The sequence below is a fragment of the Epargyreus clarus genome, unplaced genomic scaffold, assembly GCF_041222505.1.
Source record: "Epargyreus clarus isolate Ecla_fem2 unplaced genomic scaffold, WU_Ecla_fem_2.2 ptg000026l, whole genome shotgun sequence".
Classification (NCBI taxonomy): Eukaryota; Metazoa; Arthropoda; class Insecta; order Lepidoptera; family Hesperiidae; genus Epargyreus; species Epargyreus clarus.
Genome location: NW_027332233.1, coordinates 1754357 through 1777324, shown reverse-complemented (window position 1 = coordinate 1777324; position 22968 = coordinate 1754357). Strand labels below are relative to the sequence as shown.

The following is a 22968-nucleotide window of genomic DNA, read 5'->3' as shown; positions in this document are numbered from 1 at the left end:
CATTTACGCGGCGCTAAACAACGCACTAATTTTAAAATCATCACATATTTTTGGTAGTTTTTCGACAATAGATCGCTATTCAGATGTTGAGTGATTCAGATGTGGGACAATTATTACGTTTATGTGCTTGGTTATCATGATCAAAGGGAAAACAAAAATAAATTTTTCAAATTTTATTTCATTATCGTTTTTATAATTATTATCATTTATATTATGTAGATCTATTATACGGTAGTGTCTCCTAACGCTTACTATTGGTTTTTCAGTTGGAATATAAATATTTTACAAAATTACGCCCGGCGCTAGTACGCAAATCAGTATAAATTTACAACGCCCAGCGACAAGAACGCTTAGCGCCGCGCTAGAACGCCATATGCCGTTCGCGTACGCGCTCTGTGTGACCGCTTTTTACTAACTCAGTACAACACAACGCGACGTGAGATTGCGGCATAAATTACGCCGTACGCGGCGCTAATTTACGCGTTCTGTTTGGCCAGGCCTTTAAGTCATCTTCTAACGTGTATTATACCTCAACACGTCGGTGGTGGTGGTGGAGTCGAGCGGGTGGTGATGGTGGTGCGAGCGCTGCGTGAGCGCCGCGTAGTCGTCGGCGGCGTGTCCGGTGAAGCACTGCAGGTGCAGCGCGTTCTTGAGGAAGGCGGGGCAGGCGTCGCGCAGGTGTGCGCAGCCCGCCCACCACCACGGCGGCATCGCGCCCAGCGGCGCCGTCGACACCAGGTAGCCCAGCGCCAGCGGCTGCTGCAGCACCGACCCCACCGCCTCCTGTACGCGCATGCAATTACAACAAATGAGAACACTGCTTTACATGACACTCATACACTGGAACAGGCAAAAGATGAAGAAAAAGTTTTAAAGAAATAAGAACCAGTGGAGGACTAAGGTTGTCGGAGGCCCGGGGAGGGAAGTTGAATGGAAGCCCCCAGTGTAAAAAGTTCGCCTGTGATTTTTCCGCTGACTGGTACACAGTTTCATAGATTGTTTGGTTCAGATGACTTTTTTTTAACAACTGTGTTTTGAAAGCCTCCCAGGATCCGAGGCCCGGGGCGGACCGCTCCATCCGCCCCCCCCCCCCCTTAGCTAAGAACATTCTTAGTTTTAAAAATAAAACATTTATTGTATGAATACACTGTAGGAACGATTGTATAAGAATAGATTCCAAAAGCGCTGAGAATGAGCGCATCAAGTGTGACCGTATGTGGTTATGTGAATGCAACAGACCGCTTGCGTGTCGTCGTTATGCGCGTAGTGTCCGGTGTTGGCGGAGTGCGCGTGCCTGGCGGGCGAGCCCTCGCGGCTGTTGTTGTCGTCGTCGTGGCGGCGCGGCGACGCGCGCGGGCTGTTCTGCGGCCACATGAACATGTCGTTGAGCAGCGCCGCCATGTTGTCCTCGCCCTCCTCCTCCACCATGTCGTCCAGACCGAGCAGCATGTCGTTCTCCTCGCCGTTAGCCATCGGCTGTTCGAATGACATAGGATTCGACTGGAACAATTTGTACAAGACATCATTAACATTGTTCGATGTAATTTATTTTAAATATTATGATGAGACAAAAATCATGTTATTTAATTTAAGACAATTTCTGTAGATAAAGAGATTAAGACAAATAAATTTAAACGCATTTTATTTTGTCAAATAGGGCTTGTTATATATTACGTTAAATATGAACGTATAAATTAAACAAGCGTACATTAACTGGATGTTCAGCTGTTTACATGCACAGTGATAATGAGCGATGCATACCTGTGTGGTGGCGGAGGTGGGAAAGACGAGGATATGCGTGGCGGTGACGTCGCGTGGCGTGTGCAGGTGCGACTGGATAGAGGCCTGCGAGAAGCGCTCGTCCGGCGTGAAGCGGTCCGCCATGAGCCGCAGGCACGAGTCGGGCTCCGTGGACACGAGGCACGCGGACAGGATGGCGGGCGCGCCGTGCGGGTACAGCAGCGAGCAGCTGCCGCAGATCTCGCGCAGCACGCCCGACGCGCGCTCCAGGTTCTTGCGTGACAGCAACCAACTCCAACCTGGGGGAAAATGTTGTCATCAACTCATCTGTGTAACCTTAGAAAGCTTGGGCATGGTATCGCACTGTTCTTATATTAGTTATTGTAACACAAACTTAACTTTGCATTGTAATTAACAGACTGTAGCGTTTAAACATAGTTTCACCATGCTTTCAAAAACAATTTGAACACTCGTTTACCTTTGAGTTCGCCGTGCCCGATGCGTCCGACGCGACCCACTACGAGCCGCCAAGGCTGCGCGGACTGGCTCATGACGCCCAGCGTGAAGTCCATCAGCTTTGTTAACCCTAACCGCCGCGCAGGACCTGACCGTCTCCGTCGTGATCTATAATATAGAATAAAAATGTAATTCACAATGCCATACAAAATTAATATTTTTTTTATTTTCAAAGTAAATATGGATATTCAAAATCATGTACACAACAATTATTTTCACTATATTGCAATCCTCAACACATCTGTCTTAATTCATGAAAGTAATTTTAATAATTCATGTCACTTAACGTTGTCTTTTGGAAGTTCAAAAAACAATTGACAAAGACAAATTTTGGACATTACAAACTGTAATGTTCAAAATTTGAACAGTTAATGTGTGTTACCTGGCGGGCACGTGTATGTTGATGGCGGCGGTGTCGAGCAGCTCGCCGCGCGCGTCGGTGGCGGCGGCCAGCAGCCAGCGCTGGTCGTGCGACAGGCAGTACGCCAGGAACAGCACGGCGGCGCCCTCGCCGCACGCCGCGCCCCACGTCTCCGCCACCTCGCGCAGCGCGCGCGGCGGCGCCAGCACCCACGCCGGCGAGAACAGCTTGTATGCGGCGCGATTCTTCTCCTGCACACATTCAACAAAAGGGAATGAATTTAGTGAACTGTGCAAGTAGCCAAATACAAATCTATAACTAACTAAAACGATAATCGAAACTTGCGGTAACAAATTTCTTTAAGGACTAACAATCTCATCCTTTAGGACAGGTTAACAGTGACCCGTAGAGTGACGTAAGGCAATAAACCCTTTATTATATAAAATAGTTGTTGATGGTTACACTTATGTTACATAAACATAACACATGTAACATAAGTGTAAATGCACCATCAATACCTTAAATATCAGACCTTTGAAGTTCGATTTTTATTGCAATATTACAGTCTATTAATATTTTGATTGACAAAACAGTCATTGGGGTAAAAAAAAAACGATGCACATGATACTCACGTCCTTATTGTTGATGAAGAGGTTGGCGTTGGCGGCGGTGCCGAAGCCGGTGAGCGACTTGCCGGTGGGCTGGTGCGACAGCAGCCGCCGCGCGCCGCTGAACACGCTGAAGGCCAGCGCGCGCGCGCCGCCGCCGCGCCCGCTCCACGTCTCGCACACGCCCTCCAGGGATATTATCTGATGACCACACAACACGTTACTACAACAACTCGGCAAGGCTAAACATCACGCAAAGAAGCGACGCACTACTTAGGGAGGCCACCCACCCCGAGCGGATTTTTTTTGATAAAGTATTTTATATATCACTTTTTTAATCAATGCTTAAAGAGCAAGTGCACAGTATTATGTAATAAATTAATTAGTCAGATAAATGATCAAAAATGATATCCCCCGGTAATAAATTTAGTCTACTACACCTTGGGAATATATAATTTACATTTCGTACTGATACATGTAGTCGTAAATTACGTTAAAAATTACCTATGTACACATAACCTGCTTTTAAGTACTTGTTGATATGGCATACGATGCATAGTGTAAAATGTGTTACCTTGACGAGGGGGTTGTGGTGGTGCAGGTGGTGGTGCGCGGCGGCGGCGAGGCGCAGCAGCGCGTGCAGTGCGCGCGGGCGGTGCGCGGCGGCGGCGGGCGGCTCCACCACGTACAGCACGAGCGCCGGCGCGCCACCCTCCTCCTCCTCCCACGCGCTCTCCGCCTCGCCCTCGCCGCCCGGCCCGCCCCCGCTCCCGCCGCCGCCGCCGCCGCCCGCCGCTCCACCCGGCGTCGCCGGTCGCTCGCCCGGGGGACGCATCGACCCGCTGTTGTCTAAGCACGACATATAATACTAAGTGTTAATGATTGAACTTAACAAAGAAAGAATTGAAGAAAAGTACCTATAGATAAGCACTTCTCTACAGATAATAATTTTCTTTATTACAAAATAATACGGTGACATACTTGGTTCATAAACTTACTTTCAAATAAGGTTCGGTCGATGTTCAATGCGGCGAGTTGCGGAACTATACTCGATCGTAAGGTATCCGCGTACGCTCGCACGTACTCGCCCAACCTTCCCGGTGGTAATTCGCCCGTCCATTCTTCGCAATTTGAATCCCTGTAATAACAATATCACGGTAAATAATATCTATAATTTACATACATACAAGATTCTAGGACTTCATAATGTAGATCCTATGACATACATAAGCAATCACTCACCTATCCCTATCCGTAGGCGACGTCCGGACAATGCCGTCCTTCGCTATCCTCGTGATCGGTTGATGTCTCCCGAGCCTGCACAGCTCGTACGCCGCCGACAACTCCTTGAAGAACGCCCGCAGCGGATCCGAGAAGGCGTCGCCGTCCGCCGCGAGCACCACGTAGGCGACGTCGCGCGAATACGAGTAGGGCTCGAGCGAGAGCCGCTCCCAGTGGCGCAGCGCGTACGGCGAGAGCGAGATCCAGTCGCGGTCGTGGCCGACGAGCAGCGGCGGCACGGGCTGCGGCTCGCAAAGGTCCTCGTTGCCGCGGCCCGCCAGCCGGTGGAACTGCCGCCACGTCAGCGGGCCCGTCACGCCGTCCCACATGCGCGCGCCGCAACACCGCTTCTGTATCGCGTCTTGCAGAAGCGGTCGCAACCGCCGCATTAACCTGCAAATATTCCAATATAAGTTTCATGTTCAAATGTATTTAACAATGTAATGTAACAATTTCTAATGGAAATTATTATCAGTATTTGATGACTAAGCATAGCTATGTCATTGGCAGTTGTTGTAGTCTATAAAATTTTATTTTACCTGACTATATCTCTGGAAGACCTAGGTGCTCTGGCGACAATGAAGGGCCACCGATGTACGGTGGTGTTGGAGGCGCACGGCGAACCCGTCGCTGACGCTCGTAATGCTAAAGTAGCCGCCGCGCCACCGTCGGAATATCTGCAATATTTATAATGTCATAAAATTTGCAAATATCTAATTCTTAATGAATACTAATTTATTTGTATATTCAGTATTCATAATATTATTGTTAACTTTGGCTGTTACTGTACAATCAAGATTAAAGTTATTTCTATCTATATAGGTTTGTAATTGTTTTAGAAAGTAAAAAAAATCCGTCCACGTATATGGTCTAGGACTCCTCTGGAAACATAAAAGTTAAACGGTGTACTAACTCGAGTAAATTGATCCGGAGGTCGTCCGGCGCGCGCTGCGTGGCGACGCGGCGGGCGGCGCGCGCGAGAGCCGAGGCGGGCCCGCCGGCCGGCGCCGCGCACGCCGCCACCAGCACGCCCGCCACCTCCGCCAGCGACGCGCCCCCCGCGCCGCCGCCCGCCCCTCCCGGCTCCTCCGCTATGCCCGTTATCTCCATCTCGTCCTGCGTACACGTACACCGTTACAATCGTACACGACCAGACTTATCATTTTTAATTAACGTAAAGCTAAATATTGCGTTTTGAAAATAAATATTGTCTTATTCTTACTGAAATAAATATATTATAATTATATTATAGTTGCGAATAAGCAATGTGTAATGACACAATAAGATAAGATCAACGTCAAAACAATTGATACACTATGCAATAAGCATATTTCCGAGGCGTTCCAGCTTAGTCCTCAGGGGTAGCGGCGCACCTGTGGCCGACTCCAGGTAGGAATATCTAATCCTATCTGGAGTTAATTACAGATGTTAGTAGCCACTTACCATCAGGTGGACTAGACTACATGCTCGACTACTACTCCCATATTATAAAAAATAATCAATCAAGAGATGTACGAAATAAAACATATGAACCTCATAGAAGAGACCAGCTCGATGCGCTAGGCGGCGGTTGACAACGGCACTGAAGCCGCAGGAGCACTGCGCCGGCTCGTTCTCCGCCGTGCCGCACGCGTCGCTCGACAGGTACGTGGCCGCGTCCGCGCCCCGAATGTTACCCACAACCTAAAAATAAATATTATTAAAATCCAGCACTATAAAATCAAATTTGTACAATATTCTTAAACAGCCAATTAAATTTACATGAAAACCATAGATTAGTAAAGATTACTCACTCCTTACAAGAAAATGTAACCAGTTTTGACAATTGAAATTGTCACTGTCATATATTTTCGTGTTTGAAAAAATATTAAAAATGTAGTTTTTATATCATTTACGAATAAAACGATATTACTCCGCACTTTTTCTAGGATTTCGTGTTTTTGCACCACTTATCTGCGCATGTGGGCATTGTTCCGCGTAAATTACACTATGACAACCATTAAATGGCTGACAGAATTGTCGGCCGTTTAAGCCATTTAATTAGCCTTCAACACGGTGAGATATCTACACTTATCTATGATGAAAACAGAGAAAATATAATAATAAAAAACTAAAACAAATAATTTACCCTTGCCCCCGCGTTGCAGACGCACAGCGTGCAACTGTCGAAGTTGTGGTCGCGGAAGACGTTGAGCACGGTGTCGGCGAGCAGCACGTTGAGCAGCAGCGGGCAGCCGGCGGCGGGCGCGCGCGGCGAGGCGGGCGGCGACGGCGTGGCGGGCGCGCGCCGCGCCGCCGCGCTCGCCGCGCTCGCCGGCCGGAGCGCCGCCGCCTCCGCGCGCTCCGCTAGCGGCGACGCCGAACGTTTCACGCCCGCCGTCGTCCCACTACTTGAGTTGTTCGTTTCACCTAAAGATACAGAAATATTGTTTTACTCGAAATTTAAAAATTCTTACACATCATAAATTATAATAGACATGTAAGTACAATTATATTATGCACAATGTTGTATCTATCTATTATAATAAAATATTTACATCTAGGGTACAGTTACAACGATTTCGTTAAAACTGCCGCTTGCAAACATTACTTTAGTAGTTTTTCAACATTAAAGTCAAAATAATAGAAACCGACATATTAGAAAGTAATCGTTAGTGGCCGCGTAACATACCATTGGTCGTGGCGGAGGGCGTGGCGGCGGGCGTGGCGGAGGGCGTGCGGCGCGGGCGCGGCGGCTCGTCGCGCTCGTGGCGCTGCCAGCGCGGCCGGTACACGGCGTGCGGCGGCAGTGCCACGGGCGGCAGCAACTGGCTCGGCAGCGCGTTCAGCGGCGCGTACTTCGACGACCCCACGTACTTGCACACCGTAGGCGGCTTGAACACATACGACCAGTCCTGGGGATGCAGCAGATGTATATTTTAGTATATATTTTATTATGATTTATTAGTACTTAATGTTACTTCATATAACGTCCACAAATATAAACACGGTGTCGACGGAGACTACTATCACCGTTACCTCAATGGGGTCGGGCGGGGGCGAGCCGTGGGGGCGCAGCACGTGCAGCTGCGAGTGCGCGTGCGTGGCGTGCGGCAGGTGCGACAGGTGCTGCGAGTGCACGTGCGAGGCGTCGTCGGGCGGCGAGAAGCCGGGCGAGGGCTGCGCGTGCGTCTCCATGGAGGGCGGCGTGGGGAACATCTTGCTGAGCTCCTCCGCGCGCACCACCCGCCCGCCGCCGCACGCGCCGCGATCGTCACCGCATCGCGATTCCGGCGGCGTTGACACCTGCATCTGCACAAGAAGAACATATTTCGTAAATAATTATAACATTACAAATTACACCACCACCACACTAATATGTAAAGTTAAATTCGAATCTTGATCTTAAATTTCTCTTACGTTAATTTACAATATCATACCATTCTTAAATGTGAAAATTGTTAAATGTCTAATGCCACGACAGATAATTATACTAGAAAGCGTCTAGTCGACCAAGGAAATGTAGAGGGCATCAGAGTGTGAAGAAAGTATCTACACTATGTGAGCAAATTAAGTCAGCAGAATTATAAAATAAGACAACAATTTGGTGAAAAACAAATACATCGACAAGCAAAATTAAATTTACTATCTTAAGAGTAATATTCAACAAGAAAAATACCCTAAAAACAACTCACACATATATAGGAATTTAAGGTTAATCAAAAGCAAAAGAAAAAAGCATCCATAATAAATTTAAAAACAACTACAGAGTTAATATTAAGAATAGCTAGGTAACAAACGGTAATATAGAAGGGTACACTCACAAGTCTTACCGTCTCATCGCCGCTGCCCGCCTCGTCTGAGTTGTCAAACAGATTGTCCAGGTCCTTCAGCGTCGGGCACAGGCCGTCCGACGTGAACAAATTCTTGTACTCTTTTACATCCTCCTAAATAAAAAAGACATCCAAAAATGAGGATTTTTTACAATACAATTTGAATGGATAGACTTATTAAAAATTTGAATTGTGCTTAGTAAAACTTTCTTTCGAGAAATTTCCGGAGCCCAATTGAAACTTTAAAAAAAAAAGGGTTGAAGGAGCTCTCCTCGTGCAGCCTCTCGGAATGTCGTAAAATGAGGTTAGCCCGTCTGTTTTATCGTTTAGGCCTCACATGTGTATAGTCCGCGTAAAACTGCTAGTCCGCTCTGAATATAGAAGTGAATCGCGTTGCCATAACAGATTGTGTGGCTACAACCTGCTCGCAACAACTTCAGAGCGGACTAGCAGTTAGGCGCGGACGATATAAATGTGTACTGACGTGGTCGTGTCGGTCGTGCGCGCGGTCGGCGCGCGGCGTGGCGGGGCGGCGCGTGTGGTCGTGGCCGGTGTACAGGTCGGCCGACACGCCGCGCGCGCCAATCATCGCCCAGTCATCGCTCAGCCGCGCGCCGCCCACCTTGAACCGCTTCACGGGGTGCTCCAGCCTGCAACCCCACAAGCAATGGCGTTAAAGACGAGTTTATACTGATGGGATCGTTAGTGGTTCGACTGCGATGGAATTTTTGCCACAACCGATTATGCCTAACAAGACTACTGGTTCTAGTAAAACAAAGACAAATGTGTCTTGTTACATACATTTTAAGGGTCTTAAGATAAGTTAAGTAGAGGTCGCGTTCCGGATCTTACCAGTAAAGGTCGCGTTTCGAACCGGTAGTAGTTTAAGAAAATATTGTAACTGAGAATTTGTAAGTGCCGCCGTTGGCCTATACAAAATAAATATATTTTATTTTATTTCATTAAGTATAGAAAATATATAACAATCAGAAAATGTGCCAAATTTTGGTGGTTAAAAATGTAACCAAATAGGAAACACACCATCGTAAGCTTACACGATGTTACTGCGCATTTTGGTACAATAATCTAGCGAAAAAAGATACACATTAACCACATCTCAAGTATAACGTGCTCCGTGATTCGCATATACTATACATTTTATTATTGTAACTAAATCATTAAAAATACTGCGATTATTTAATCGAAACAAAATCAGGCTTGAAGCGAATTTATATTTCAAGAATGAAGCAGTTATTTGAGTAGATTGTGATGGTGTGGTTTACTGACCAGGCGTGCACGGTGGTGTAGTCGTAGAGCATGTGCAGCGAGTGCTCGTCCTCCAAGGGGTCGAGGCGGCGCTCGGCGGCGGGCAGCGCGGGGCGGCGCGCCAGCTCGCGGCCGGCGCCCGGCGACGCGCCCGCCGCGCCGCCCGCGCCGCCGCACGCCCCGCCGCACGCGCCGCCCGACGGGGAGTCGCCCTGCAACATACATTAGTAAACATTACTCACTCCTAACAAGACAATGTTACCAGCTTTGACAATTGAAATTCTCACTGTCAGACGCGGTTCGACTTGGATTTTAAGTTTAAAGAGGTCATAAAAAACACAAAACACATATTTTACTGGTGATTTACATAATTATATGACATGGATATGATGACCCTAAATCTACAGGATATTCAATTTTGAATATTTCACGAAAAGATAATTTTAAAATTATGCATCAATAACAGCGTAAAGAAACCATATCTTATATTTAAATCTTTAAAAAAATCTACATGTTGAACATAAAACGTATGTATAATGCATAGTGTAGCTTACCTGCGCGTAGGTCTTGACGGGCGGCGCGGAGGGCGGCGCGGGCGTGGGCGGCGCGTGCGGGTCGGGCGTCGGCGCCGGCGTGTGCAGCGTCGTCGGCACCGCCGATGCCTGTCGCCACCACGTCATTAAATATTAATATGTAATTTTTACTTCCCCTTTATCAGATAACCCTGATTATTAGGTAAGATTTGTAATTTAAATATGTCCATAGATTTTTTGAGTGAAATTATATTTGTGGAATTTTAGTTTTAAAACAAAACAAGAGATTATACAATTAATTCAAATCCAAGAAGATATAATAAGTATTATGTTCATTACTTTCACGTACTTCCTGCTGTGTATAATCTGGTTACATTACGTAATGGTTTGTTTCGTTCTACTTAGAACAGTTTCAAGTACATATGAGACAAAAATCTTGTTCGGTATGTGAAGCTTTAAAAGCGAGGATTATGTGAAGGTGTGTTACCTGGTGGTGCATGGCGGGCGCGTGGTGCGGCGAGGGCGGCGGCGCGCCGGCGGAGGGCGGCGCGGAGCCGGCGGGCGCGGGCGACGCGGCGCAGCTGCCCGGCGAGCAACCGCCGCACGCTCTGCGCGCACGTACATAACACGCTCAGAACGATACACACAGTTATAGTCCGCGTAAAACTGCTACTCTAGTCCGCTCTGAATACAGAAATGAATCGCGTCGCCATAGCAAATTGTTTGACTACACCTGCTCGCAACTACTTCAGAACAGACTAGCAGTTTGGCGCGGACTTTACATTCCGATCCCTCACACCATGGATGCGTGAACGGCCGTTCTTGTAAGTCTGTCTTTGATATTCTACATCGAACTTAAATATAATTTGACACAACATTTATTGACTATGAATATTCAATTTTAAATTTTAAATGTAGCTACGAGTATTTAGAATCACAGTATTACATTATTAATGGTTACCAGACTTACAAGACAAGACCCACTAACAATGAATACAATAGTGTCAAATTTTATACCACAGTTTGAATGCTGATCAAAGATAAAACTGTACTATCTTTTTAACTCATGTAAAACAGAAGTTTTTTTTTCGAATATTTTTATTTCATCCTTTGATCATCTTCACAATACAAATTTAATGGAAACCTTCAATTCTTGTAATGAAACCCATTTTACCGTCGTGACGTGATAGTCGAGCGAGTTAGGAGTTTCGAGATGAAAGGTAGATGTTATTATGCGTGTACATTATCATGGAATGCTCCATATTTTTTTCACTGCTTCACAGCCGCTCCTTAATATTTGTCTCTAATCTGGACATAATCTAGTTAAAATCTACGAAACAAAAGCTAGAAGCGGTGCGCAGCAGTAAAAAATTTAAATGTTCAAATGAATGTGCAAATCTGATAAGGATAGGTACGTAGTGACACGCCCAAACACATCCAAATTGGTACGTTCGTGTTCGGGAGGGGTGTGTCCGAAGGAGAACCAAGCGGCGCCCCAGCACTCAGCGGGCGCCGCACAGAGATATTCGCAATGTTCTAGGAAGATTTCGGGAGTCATTTGGTTACAAAACAATCGCTGTTTAGTCCCAAATATACCTTTAAATGGAATCTTAATGTCCCGTCATTTAACATCGTTATCTTTCCAATACAACATTCCCATGTCATTCCAGCTCACAGAAAATTAATTATATAAGTATTAAAAATATCATTTCCTTTATTGGTCATTTCAATGTATAAGTTGTCAAATGATATGGGAATGTTCACTCACTAATGGAATATGAAGTGAGTTTGACACAACATGATGCTATTTAAATACCGAAGTTAAGACACAAAACATGCAATTTAAAATGATAGATATAGTTCATGCATGCACTATATATGTCTAAAATGCAATATAAATGATAAAATAATATTTTATGTAGGCAATATAACATGCATTCAAACAGCATTGCATAATTTGTGGCTTGCTTATGATAGAAATCAATTAAATGCTTACTTTTACTTGACCATGTTGTAGACTTACGAACGAGCAGTAGAATTATGACCATTTAAACGTTCAATGGTAATTTTGGCACAATTCTTCTAGATCTTTGTGGCATATTTACTATACAGAATAAAAGTTTCAACATTTCCATCCTCTCGTAAGTGTGACTAGGCTCACCAAAGTTTATGCCGGTCGGACTTGTATATCAACTGCTCCCAAGGTCTGATGGCGCGATCCTAGCTAGAAGGGTGAGCGTCTAAAGACTTACTGGGTGACGTGAGGTCTGCGGCGAGCTGCGGCGGCGAGCGTGTGTTGCGTGTGTGTGTGTGTGGGCGGGGGTGTATGTGTGTGTGTGTACTCACGGCGGGGCGCGGAGCGGCGGCGCGCGCGGCGGGCGCGGCGGCGCGCGGCGGTGGAAGGGCGGCGGGCGGGGCGCGCGCCGGCGCCGCCACCTGCACAACACAACGCTAGTGGCCGCGGACGCGCACACTGCTCGGGCCGCCCGCCTACCGCGCATCCAGTTACCGACCGCCGCTACCTACGCGGCCCGCGCCTCCGCGGGCACCGACTCTCGCGATAAACCGTCGACGAGCTACCGATACGACCCCGCGCCCGGGTCGATTGCTGGGATTCGTTTTTTTATGCTTTAAAATATGCACTAAAACGTAGCGACGCTTCGGAAGTCGGTCACCAGAACTGGATACGCAATACGCATGTCGGTATAACTTTTAGGATGATTGATAAACATTTTGAAATCGTTACGAAATACACATTTCCGTTTATTTTTCATTTAGTAAAATAACTGTCCAACCGAGTGATACCAACATGGAAGCAAGCGGTGTGAGTGTGTGTGTGGCGCGGTCGGCCACGAGTGGCGGCAGGCTGCGCGTCTCAGCGGCAGGATATGTCGATACATTTTTCAACGAATCTTAAACTCGCCCAAACTTACTAATTACAATAACACACATTTTAAAACATCGAGAAAACCTATAATCTCTAGTAGAAAAATGTATCGATAATTCCATCATGCCCTTACACTAAATTCAACGAACGCGACATTACGGCGTTCATCATAAAAGCTAGTTACCCTCTACTAACTATATTATCATCAACTAAGTATCTATTCAACATTCACATACATAACATCTACCTATAAATCTACTTCATCTACCCTGTTTAGTTAACGATCGCTCATCGCTACATCATATTTCGTCGATAACAGCCACATTGCGCTCCAAGCGACCGTAACAAGGTCTGTCTGTGGCCATTATCGACGGAGCTTATATAACATACGGATGCATTTCAAAATAAAATACAATATACATATACTATAATAATATTACATAATAAGTACTCTCATACATAACATACGTATATATAAAACGCATGACACACAAATTTCCGTACAAACTACAACATAACTATGATATACTGCACCTATCTACTGCATATATTACTTATTTAATATTATATAAAAAATTACCGGGATTTGTGCACTTTGAAAAATGGCCCATTTTTTGATGTTGACCGATAAAACTTGACAAAAATATTTTCTGGTTATTGCCAACTTTAGAAAAGCTAATTATACTTTTCTGAAGATCTTTACTCCCTATAATATGAATGCACTCTGACGGCACGAATCTGAATGAACAATAGTAAACCAAAGATACAAATGTAGTCAGTTTTCACAATGCACTCATTCCAGCGGCAACAGCGAAGGGCACGTACAACGTCGAGATGTACGCAGCGGGCGGTACTCACTTGGCGCAGGAGCAGGGAGTCTTGCGCGTCACGTCCGCGAAGTCCTCGCTCTTGTCGCCCGACGACTCGTTGAAGCACAGCTCCGGCGCCTGAAATACCGTGGGAAATAAATTTAATGTAGGTCTAACCTTGCTAGTTTTAGTGTTGTGGACAAAATTGCCTGACAAACAATAAAAACGCTTTCTACACTCATAGCCCCAAATTAAGATTCCGTGTGTCATGAATGCCATGGAGAAATACACAGATGGATACACAAACCTAGACCTTGAACAGGAATTTTAAAAGATTTAGATAATTATATATCCAAGCCGGAGTTCTACGCGTCAAGGACCGGGTAGTCAAGAGAAAAATGGTCTTAATTGTTAAGACTAGACTGGAGCCCAAGAAAAATGACAGTATTTTGAACTATTTATCAATGTTAATCTATGTTTTATACATAAAATAATATAACAGAGACACACTCCATTTAACAGTAAAGGGTAGTATTGTACCTGGTGCGGCGCGGGCGTGGCGAGCGCGGCGGCGGCGCGCGCGGCGAGCGCGGCGGCGGGCGCGGCGCCGGGCGCGGCGGGCGCGGCCAGCTCCGTCACCAGCGCGTACGGCAGCGGGTAGCGCATGCGCACGCCGCCGCACTCCACCTGCACACAAGGAACACGCGACACGTGAATATAAACTTATTAATTACAAGCTGACCCACCAAACGTTGTGTTGCCATATAAATAGAAAACCATATAAAATTTTGTGAAAATCGGTGAAGCCTTTTCGGAGGAGTACGGTTACTAACACTGTGACACGAGAATTTTATATATAAGATTCATTATAATAACTGCAATCATATGAAATTATTTAGAACAAAAAAAACTTATCGGCATATAGAACTGTTTAACTTTTTAAAATTACAAACGTCCAAATACGTTGCTTATAAACTATTCTATTGTGTTGCGAAATCAACCATAACTTCTACATTTAGTAAAATACACTTTCTTACGACTTTTATAGGAGTGTACCAATATAAATTTAAGCTTATCTGATACTAAATTAATAGGTGATTTTTTGCAATGAAATATGTAATAAAACAATCATCAAATATATTCATTTTAGATCAAAATTATGCATCGAATACCACTTTAAAAATAAAAATTTGCAAATGTATCAATGAAAGCAATCATCAAGCTCACCTCAACAGCGCCGCAGCCCTGCTCGAGCGGGTAGAGCTGCCGCCAGGAGTCGAGCAGGCGCGCGGTGAGCGCGTCGCCGTCGCCCCACTCGCGCCCCGTCAGCGTCGCCTCCAGCCCGAACGGCGCCAGGATCACTGGAACAATAAACAATCATATTTTTATACTTGTTTGACACAATCTCGTATAAGTTACAAAAATCTACTTGACACGTAATCTTATATAGAGTCCGCGCCAAACTGCTAGTTCGTTCCGAATATAGAAACGAGAGATAGCAAATTGTAGATATTAGCCGGACCAAGACAGCGCGGGACCCTCCCGCCACAAGTCCGCTGCCGCTATCGCCCACGGGTACCTAACTGCGTTAGTGTGCCCTTACGTTACGGAGTATAAGCTAACTAAACCTACGCACAACAACTTCAGAGCAGACTAGAAGTTTGGTGCGGACTATTCTACTCTATTGGTACATTTACATTTATTGATAACCATTTTGGAGCGTCGCTTAATTGAGGAACGCTTGTCCAGTAGTGACACATATAAAGTTGCAGTAATGGATCAGTGAAGAAGATCTACTCGAGTATGTATATATTAGCATTATAATCTGCTCATTGTATTTTTCTAAATATAATTATGCAAAATAAATATAACATTCTTAATCGATTATAATAGCGGTATCTATTGTTGAACTATATTGATAACACAATATGACATAAACTACATTACTATAATATAAAATTTTCAAAGGTACAGCAAGTGTGTTTACCCTTAGCGGAGGCGCGTCGGTCGGGCGCGGGCGCGTGCAGGCGCGCGAGGCGGCGCGCGGTGAGCGTGCGCACGGGCGGGTGCTGGCGGACGTCCACCGACGCGCACACCGTGCTCTCGCCGTGCAGGAAGAACGCGAACGAGAACGACAGGTGCCACGGGCTGCTACATAAAACAATCACACGTTGCGTTCAATCATATGTTATACTATATACAAATTTATTTTATCGTTCATTATAAAAAAAATATTATACATCATAGAGCGGACATATCACAGATATGCTTCAACAGGAACACTTCCCGACTTGATACATTTTTATTGTTTTAATCAATAAAACATAATAGATTTTTTAGTGAAACTCATGATAGATTCAAATTTTGTGCAGGTACATTGACTTGAAAACAGCAAACCAAATTTTGTCATTAATCCTACTCGCAGGACCAATTTTTTATAATAATTATACAATAAATAACTAAATGTAAAATAAAATTTGTGTCTGAAGGGGAACGAAGTCAAACTTTTGTATCTTAAGAAGTGAAACACAGATACCTCCATTTTCTATATAGGAAATGCACACTTGTGTTTGACCACAAATATGATATTTGAAGCAGCTCACTATAAGTAACTGTTTCAAATAGAATTTCCATAAACTATAAAGGATTAGCATTATGTAATTTAATATTAAAGCATGATCAAATAATATGTAAGCAGAAACTTATATAATACCTCTTGCCGACATCTTCCTCGTCGCCATCGTACGGCTGCACAAACCACTTGCCTAACCTCACGAAGTCCCGAGACAGAAGACATCTGTAACGTGAAACAACTTAAAAGCTTTAGAAGTATTCATAATCGACCCAAACTTTACAGTTAATAATATACACAAATACATAAAATTTTCAGAGACGACGTTAATAATTACGCATTATTTTAGGAGTAAACACAACAGGATATTGTTTCTGTCATATGCCAAGATATACTCGTATTCATACATCGGAATTACCCGATATACTTATTTATAAGGTCCGACCTTCAATGTTCCGGTTCTAACAAACCACTATAGAGGTCGCTTTGTCGCATACGTGCGAGTCTGCATAAACATATGAAATGGCAATTATTTCTACCCAAATAGAGCGTTTCGCATGATTCTTGTAGACTCGAGAGCTTCATGGTACTCGATCGGCATTCCTCTTAGGTACGATTACGGTAACCTAGCCATAGAGCGAACTTTGTATAGAAGTGTTTGTACAAGATTTTTAGAGAAGTAATGCTTATTACTTAAGTTACATTATGTAACTTCGTCAGCAGCACTTAGTTTACAGGCCGCTATGTTTCAGATCAGTAAGTGTTTGTACATGACATTTTATGAGTTTTGCATTGACGTAAACGAATACGGAAGACATTTCTATCAAATTTGTGTTCTGTGGTCGTAATGCAACTATGCTACGGACCGCACAGTATTACCGGCATTACTACTGTGGTAAATTTAATTGTGTCAGTAGTATTGTACTAGTACAGGTAATAACTAAGATCGGCTATGTGCATTGCGTTGACGCATACAACTCTACATAATTATGCTTTGTCGTAAAACCATTATTGAGGAAAATTACGCTACGATTATTGAAAATCAATCAGTGTTTATGTACCTTAATTAAACTTCACTAACTAAATATATACGTTTAATTTATTACGCTAAATATTAGTTTCTGACAAATCAAAGCAGCATACATTGTTTTTCGTATAACAACAAATTGATTTGATTACATGATTTCGCAAGGTGTGGTACGTACACGGTGTGTCGGCGTAGGAGTACGATTTGTCATTGCGTAGTTATTAATTACAGTTTCTGTTGAAGCAATATCGATTACTATGCGAAGTGCACGTTCTCACGAGTTCTGATGTTAATTGACAACACGCAATAAGCAGTAGTACCATTTATTTGTAGCGAGTTAAACAATCAGTACCTATACTAAGAATAATAATTCACCTAATGAATCATGTGACTGTGATATAGTTTGAATAAACATTTGAAACGACTTATTAAACGCAGATGTTAACACAAGCTTCTCAGGGGACATTATAAATTTAAATTAAAATAAAATGTAAATAAAACAACGTTCGTAGTGTCATAACCACGCGATAAAACGCCCGTATCACCGCCACCGAAAATCATAGTGACATTAATTGGCGATAAAATAAATAAAAGAGTGAAATGAAACATGTTGGTCCCTTGATTATTACACGTATCGCATCGTTAAATGGTCGCGATCCCGGCTTGACGCACGCATTGTTTCTTTGACGTGCCGGCGGCGGGGTCAATGACTCGTCTGGATTTCGTTCACATCCGACACACCGTCGCGGAAGCCCGGGAGACGACCGCCTACCACTCCAGCCTCACCAGGCTCCAATGCAGGCATCGTTACAAATAAACGAACGTTATCAATTTCCTTAAGGCGCGATAAGTAAACCAGGATTAGTTTAGATCATTATATTTCTATTAGACATATTGATTGTATGCAATTTGAGCGTAACTTGCGAGTCAATTAGGAGTATGTTTATAAGTATGTGTTTACAAATATAGTTGAGAAGTTTGCATTGACAACAGTTGGCTGCGACGAGCAAAACAATAGAGTCGTGCGCAGATGACGAGGAAATATTAGCGGAGGTCATTGTCGAGGGAGATACGTGCGAAGATAAGGTTAAAACTGCTATTAAATTAATAGCGGGCTGCAACGCGAGGCGTTTGAAAGCGCGAGTTCGTGTACTGTTTGATTGGGGGTGGGTGTAGCGCGCAAAAAACTACATTAGAGCGGGCGGCGCGATGCAACGACCTTCGCGTAACAGCGCCGCCGGGCGATGCGCCCGCGCCAGGTGCGCGCCGCACATTGTGCGCGCTGTTGCGCTGCGCTGTTCGAGGGTTTGTCTTGTGGACTAAGGAAGGAACTTAATAGATTCGTAATGCGAGAACCACATTATGTGTTACATAAATGAAAAGGACACTTTGTAAAGCTATTGTCGGAGCTTTTGTGCCTGCCTTAACTTTTAAAGAAAACTCTATTGCAACAGAAGGAAGGCTAGTAAGCCACATCTACCAATCCTTATTAACGAGGATTAATATTTAGTAAATTCTTTGAGATAGTCATGTGAAAAATGGACTAAAGACACGATTACATTATAATTTCGTCGTAGCTTGTTCAGCTAGATCGACACTACACTTGGGATTCATATAACAAGCAAAACAATCACAATACCACGATAGATACACTGTTATGTGTACGATCGTACGACTATTATATTCTACTAAGGTAAGGCTCACTCACTCTCGAAGTTCTGGATAATTGTTTGATTATTCTGGATAATTGTCCGACGATTCAGTTTGACGAATCATTTCGAAGAAAAACAGCTATATGAAATGTGTTATTAGGTCACTCATGTGATACAACCACCTATATTTGGTTGAATTTACTAATTATCTTTTGCCCATTTGCCTGTGAATAATAAATTTATATGATTAAACGGGGCAAATTTTGTGCTACCTACTAACTACCTACCAGCAATATAGTAGTGCTACACAAATATATTTTGAACATACCATTGTCACGTTTATAAACATCAGTACTCAGGTGTACTGAACTAATAGAATGTCAATGGTTTGTGACCACTTAGCATCTTAAGATCACTTTATAAAATCCTACTTTGTTCAACCCGAGTTCCTAGCTAAGATCTTTATAGATTCTTTGCTACGCCTAAGGACTAAATTGAAGCTTGTCTTGGTAACACACCCTTTTAACCAGTATACTACAGGTGCTTATAACTTTTGTAAAGCTAAAATAGGTTTGTAGGTTATGTTAGCGCAATCTAACCACATTTAAACCATCTTTACGTGACACTTCAATATATAGACCCGCAGTTCAATTTATTATTCTTATAACATATATTTATATGTTTTGAAACAGTACCTTTCAATGAGGTTATGCAGCGCCTTGAACAACAACGATCGGCATTCGTAGGTCAGCCCGTTCTCCCAGGATCCTTGCTCACCCTCTGTAAATAAAAATATGACATGTGTTAAAACAACATTCCAACTAATATTTTATAAGAACAAACTCAATAATTAATTAATGGAATATTTATTTTGTAACAATTTTGGAACACTAGACGAGTTTCGTGAATTGTCGCAGCTTGAAAACAAAACATTTGATGTCAATAATTTACTAAACTGTACTGTGACGGGTCAATACCTAATTAATTGTTATATTTATAATTTTAATAATGTACATTAATATAAAAAAGTGTTAATTATAATATATTAACAACTAGAGATGTATTGATTTTTTATTAGGGAAATATTTTTTAAATAACTTAATAGGACCTATATAACATAAAAGCAATAGGTAATTTACATTGAAGTTACGTTCAGTAACATTACAAATTCCATCAAAACATGACACTATAATATGACTGTACACCCCATTAGCTAATATCTAATAGTCACGGCAGGGTCCGCATTCTGGTTTAAAAGCGAGACCCACTGAACCACATACGGAGTACGGAAGCGGGCACACGACGCCAGTGTGTTATTACGAGCAACCCGTAATCACTGATCATTGATTCGCCGTTAACTTGTTTAATAACTCCACTTCGATACCGATGTTTGCTGAATAAACTGGGGGAAAGGGGACTCTAGTTAGTGAATACTGATTACAATCTGCACTGATTTATCTTCATGAGATATTTTGAGATGAGGAAAGATACTAATTAATAAACAAGGTTATTGAGTACATAATGATAAAAATATAATTAATGTTAAACTTTCTCTTTTTCTACGTATTAAAAATTTAGGTAATGATTAATGTAATATTATAGAATCCAATATTTTTCTGCGCTAAGATGTTACATATGATGTCAAAGGAAATAATGATACGGTTTATGCCACCAGTCAGCACTTATGTATTTAATTTAGCACGGTTTGAACTCGAACTATGTATGAATTTGAGTTAGGACTTAAAATAAGATAAATTGTTGAGCAGTGTTTTTATATGTTATATCAATAATCATTTAGAATCTCGTCGGCGTTGTTAAAAATATCCATGTGCATCCGTTCATCTACATATCGATGGTTATGGATTATGGATACTTTAAGGTCTTTAAGGGTGTTTTGATATATTATACCGATTGTATAACCTTGTTTTCTTGTGCCTTTATTAAATAATATGAGATAAAGCATTATTGCGGACAGTAATATGAATATTACGTCAGTCAACGTCTGTCAGACGGCTGCTTTTTTTATTACATAGCTACATAAAATTCATTAATATCTTATTCCGTGTTATCACCTCGTGCGCTAGAATAATCATCTCGATTAGCATTCCGATAGTGAGTACATCAGCGGTTCGAAGCCGAATCCGGAGCCGGAGATCATTACGGTCAAGCAAGGTCGAGATGACAATGAAACACCCGCAGTAGCGGAACTGCGGGAGGCGCCGGGGCCGCGGCGCGTACTGCAGCCGCAAGGAACGCCTGAAATAGCTGTCGTTGCACTCGCAATCGGAAGATAAAATCGCCCTATCACTAGCGATACACGCGAAAACAAATCGGCCCGCGCGACGCTGCCGCTCCGCGCCGCGATCTCGCTCCGTCCCGCTCTCGCCAGGGGGCGGGGCGGGGGCGACCCTTGTGACGTCACGCGGCCGATCGCGGCGCACGTGCTTGTGTTTGTCGCGCGCGCGACACACATGCGAGCGCCCGCTAACCTTTTAATTGACATTGAATTTTCCACCTTAGTTTATCGTAATAGGGTGCGATAAGTAAACACGACGATATTAGCGACGCCAATAAAGCCGTCACACGGATTCAACGGTAGCGAGATAAATTCCGGGCCGACTACGGAATAAACCGTAGCGGCATTTTGTGGCGCATGACGAATATCTTTACACATTGCCACTTCAGTGGGGGTGGCGCGCGTTGCGCGTGCAGGCGTGCTGCTGGAGCGGTTCCAAGCGCGCAGCCTTGACATTCGTGCTCCAGGTGTGCGCGCGCCATTTCCCGCCACCACTGAACTAGTTTTTCCAGTGTCTAGTACGAGCGCATATATAATCAATTCAATGATAACTCCAAAAATGTAACGTCCAACGTATCTTCCCAGAAATACTTCTTTCATCACAATTATTCACAATACTTATTTTACAAAATTTTGTGTGGTACGGTTTATAAAATAAACAAAATATTTATTTTATATTTTTTAAATATTAAACTAACCTAACTGCTTACATTGTAAATTGTAATATTTAATATTAGCAATAAATATGCAGTAGGAAGTAAATTAACATTCTTTATTAACAATCGTCCACAAAACGTTTGTTGATCGTGTGATCCGCGCGAGTCACGTCTTTAATGTCTTTTTAGATTATTATCTCTTTCTACATTTCAAATTAATTAATTTTATTGTTTATTGTATCTTAAGATCACAACTCCCATATACTATTAATATTATTTTAGTGTTAGTAAATATTGCGGGTGGCAAACGTTCACTCACCTCGTTTTCACGTAAATTTAGCTTACAATAAAATCCCCCATTCATATCGCCAATGCAGTGAGTTAATAAACCCGGTTGTTATTAATGCTAATGGTATTCATTTTGCGTTGGTACTTGTTGTCGGGACATCCACTTACGTTCATTAGGTGCATACACGTGCAGGACTGCGGGCGCCCGCAATATGGTTTTGAACCGGGACTCGGGATCGTGTGTATGAAATGTAGATCCGAGCAAATTTTTTTGGAGTAATTGACCATATTTCAGATCAACACAGTTATTCCACAGTAACTTAAACGATTTTATTATTATTTACAAGACCTACGTTCAAAATTATACGTAAAGATACAAGATTATGAATCCCTTGTCAGGTACAATGCCAGTGAACTGCCAAACACAGGCATCCCGGTGTCAGGGCGGGATGGCGCTAGGACTGCGAATGCTAATTGGCCTGGCTGGAGGAGCTCGGACCGGGTGGAACCACCCCCCGCCGTCCTCTTCACTTGCTCAAGAAAACTCATCCCAACCGTACTGAATTTGACGAATACTTACTATACATTTGTCTAAAATTACTCTCATATCAACTTACTGAATAGACGATATTCATGTTTTGCTCGTATGATGATGATGACACGA

The 22968-nt window shown here is 43.4% G+C and overlaps 1 protein-coding gene across 1 annotated transcript in view; it reads right to left on the bottom strand.

The window, feature by feature from the left end:
* Positions 1 to 22968, bottom strand: part of skd (mediator complex subunit skuld) — an 89366-nt gene that overhangs the window by 4436 nt on the left and 61962 nt on the right. Inside the window, exons 3-28 of the mRNA XM_073087943.1 lie at positions 19760 to 19844; positions 16527 to 16610; positions 15801 to 15964; positions 15041 to 15174; positions 14354 to 14500; positions 13863 to 13951; positions 10605 to 10725; positions 10139 to 10246; positions 9606 to 9796; positions 8803 to 8968; positions 8310 to 8432; positions 7525 to 7797; positions 7178 to 7400; positions 6635 to 6915; positions 6040 to 6189; positions 5420 to 5622; positions 5046 to 5183; positions 4468 to 4899; positions 4224 to 4363; positions 3800 to 4074; positions 3250 to 3426; positions 2639 to 2868; positions 2219 to 2364; positions 1762 to 2039; positions 1240 to 1500; positions 530 to 783 (exon numbers count right to left, since the gene is read on the bottom strand). Coding sequence (XP_072944044.1) covers positions 530 to 783; positions 1240 to 1500; positions 1762 to 2039; positions 2219 to 2364; positions 2639 to 2868; positions 3250 to 3426; positions 3800 to 4074; positions 4224 to 4363; positions 4468 to 4899; positions 5046 to 5183; positions 5420 to 5622; positions 6040 to 6189; positions 6635 to 6915; positions 7178 to 7400; positions 7525 to 7797; positions 8310 to 8432; positions 8803 to 8968; positions 9606 to 9796; positions 10139 to 10246; positions 10605 to 10725; positions 13863 to 13951; positions 14354 to 14500; positions 15041 to 15174; positions 15801 to 15964; positions 16527 to 16610; positions 19760 to 19844 — 4873 coding nt within the window. The remainder of the gene's footprint in view (positions 1 to 529; positions 784 to 1239; positions 1501 to 1761; positions 2040 to 2218; positions 2365 to 2638; positions 2869 to 3249; positions 3427 to 3799; positions 4075 to 4223; positions 4364 to 4467; positions 4900 to 5045; positions 5184 to 5419; positions 5623 to 6039; positions 6190 to 6634; positions 6916 to 7177; positions 7401 to 7524; positions 7798 to 8309; positions 8433 to 8802; positions 8969 to 9605; positions 9797 to 10138; positions 10247 to 10604; positions 10726 to 13862; positions 13952 to 14353; positions 14501 to 15040; positions 15175 to 15800; positions 15965 to 16526; positions 16611 to 19759; positions 19845 to 22968) is intronic.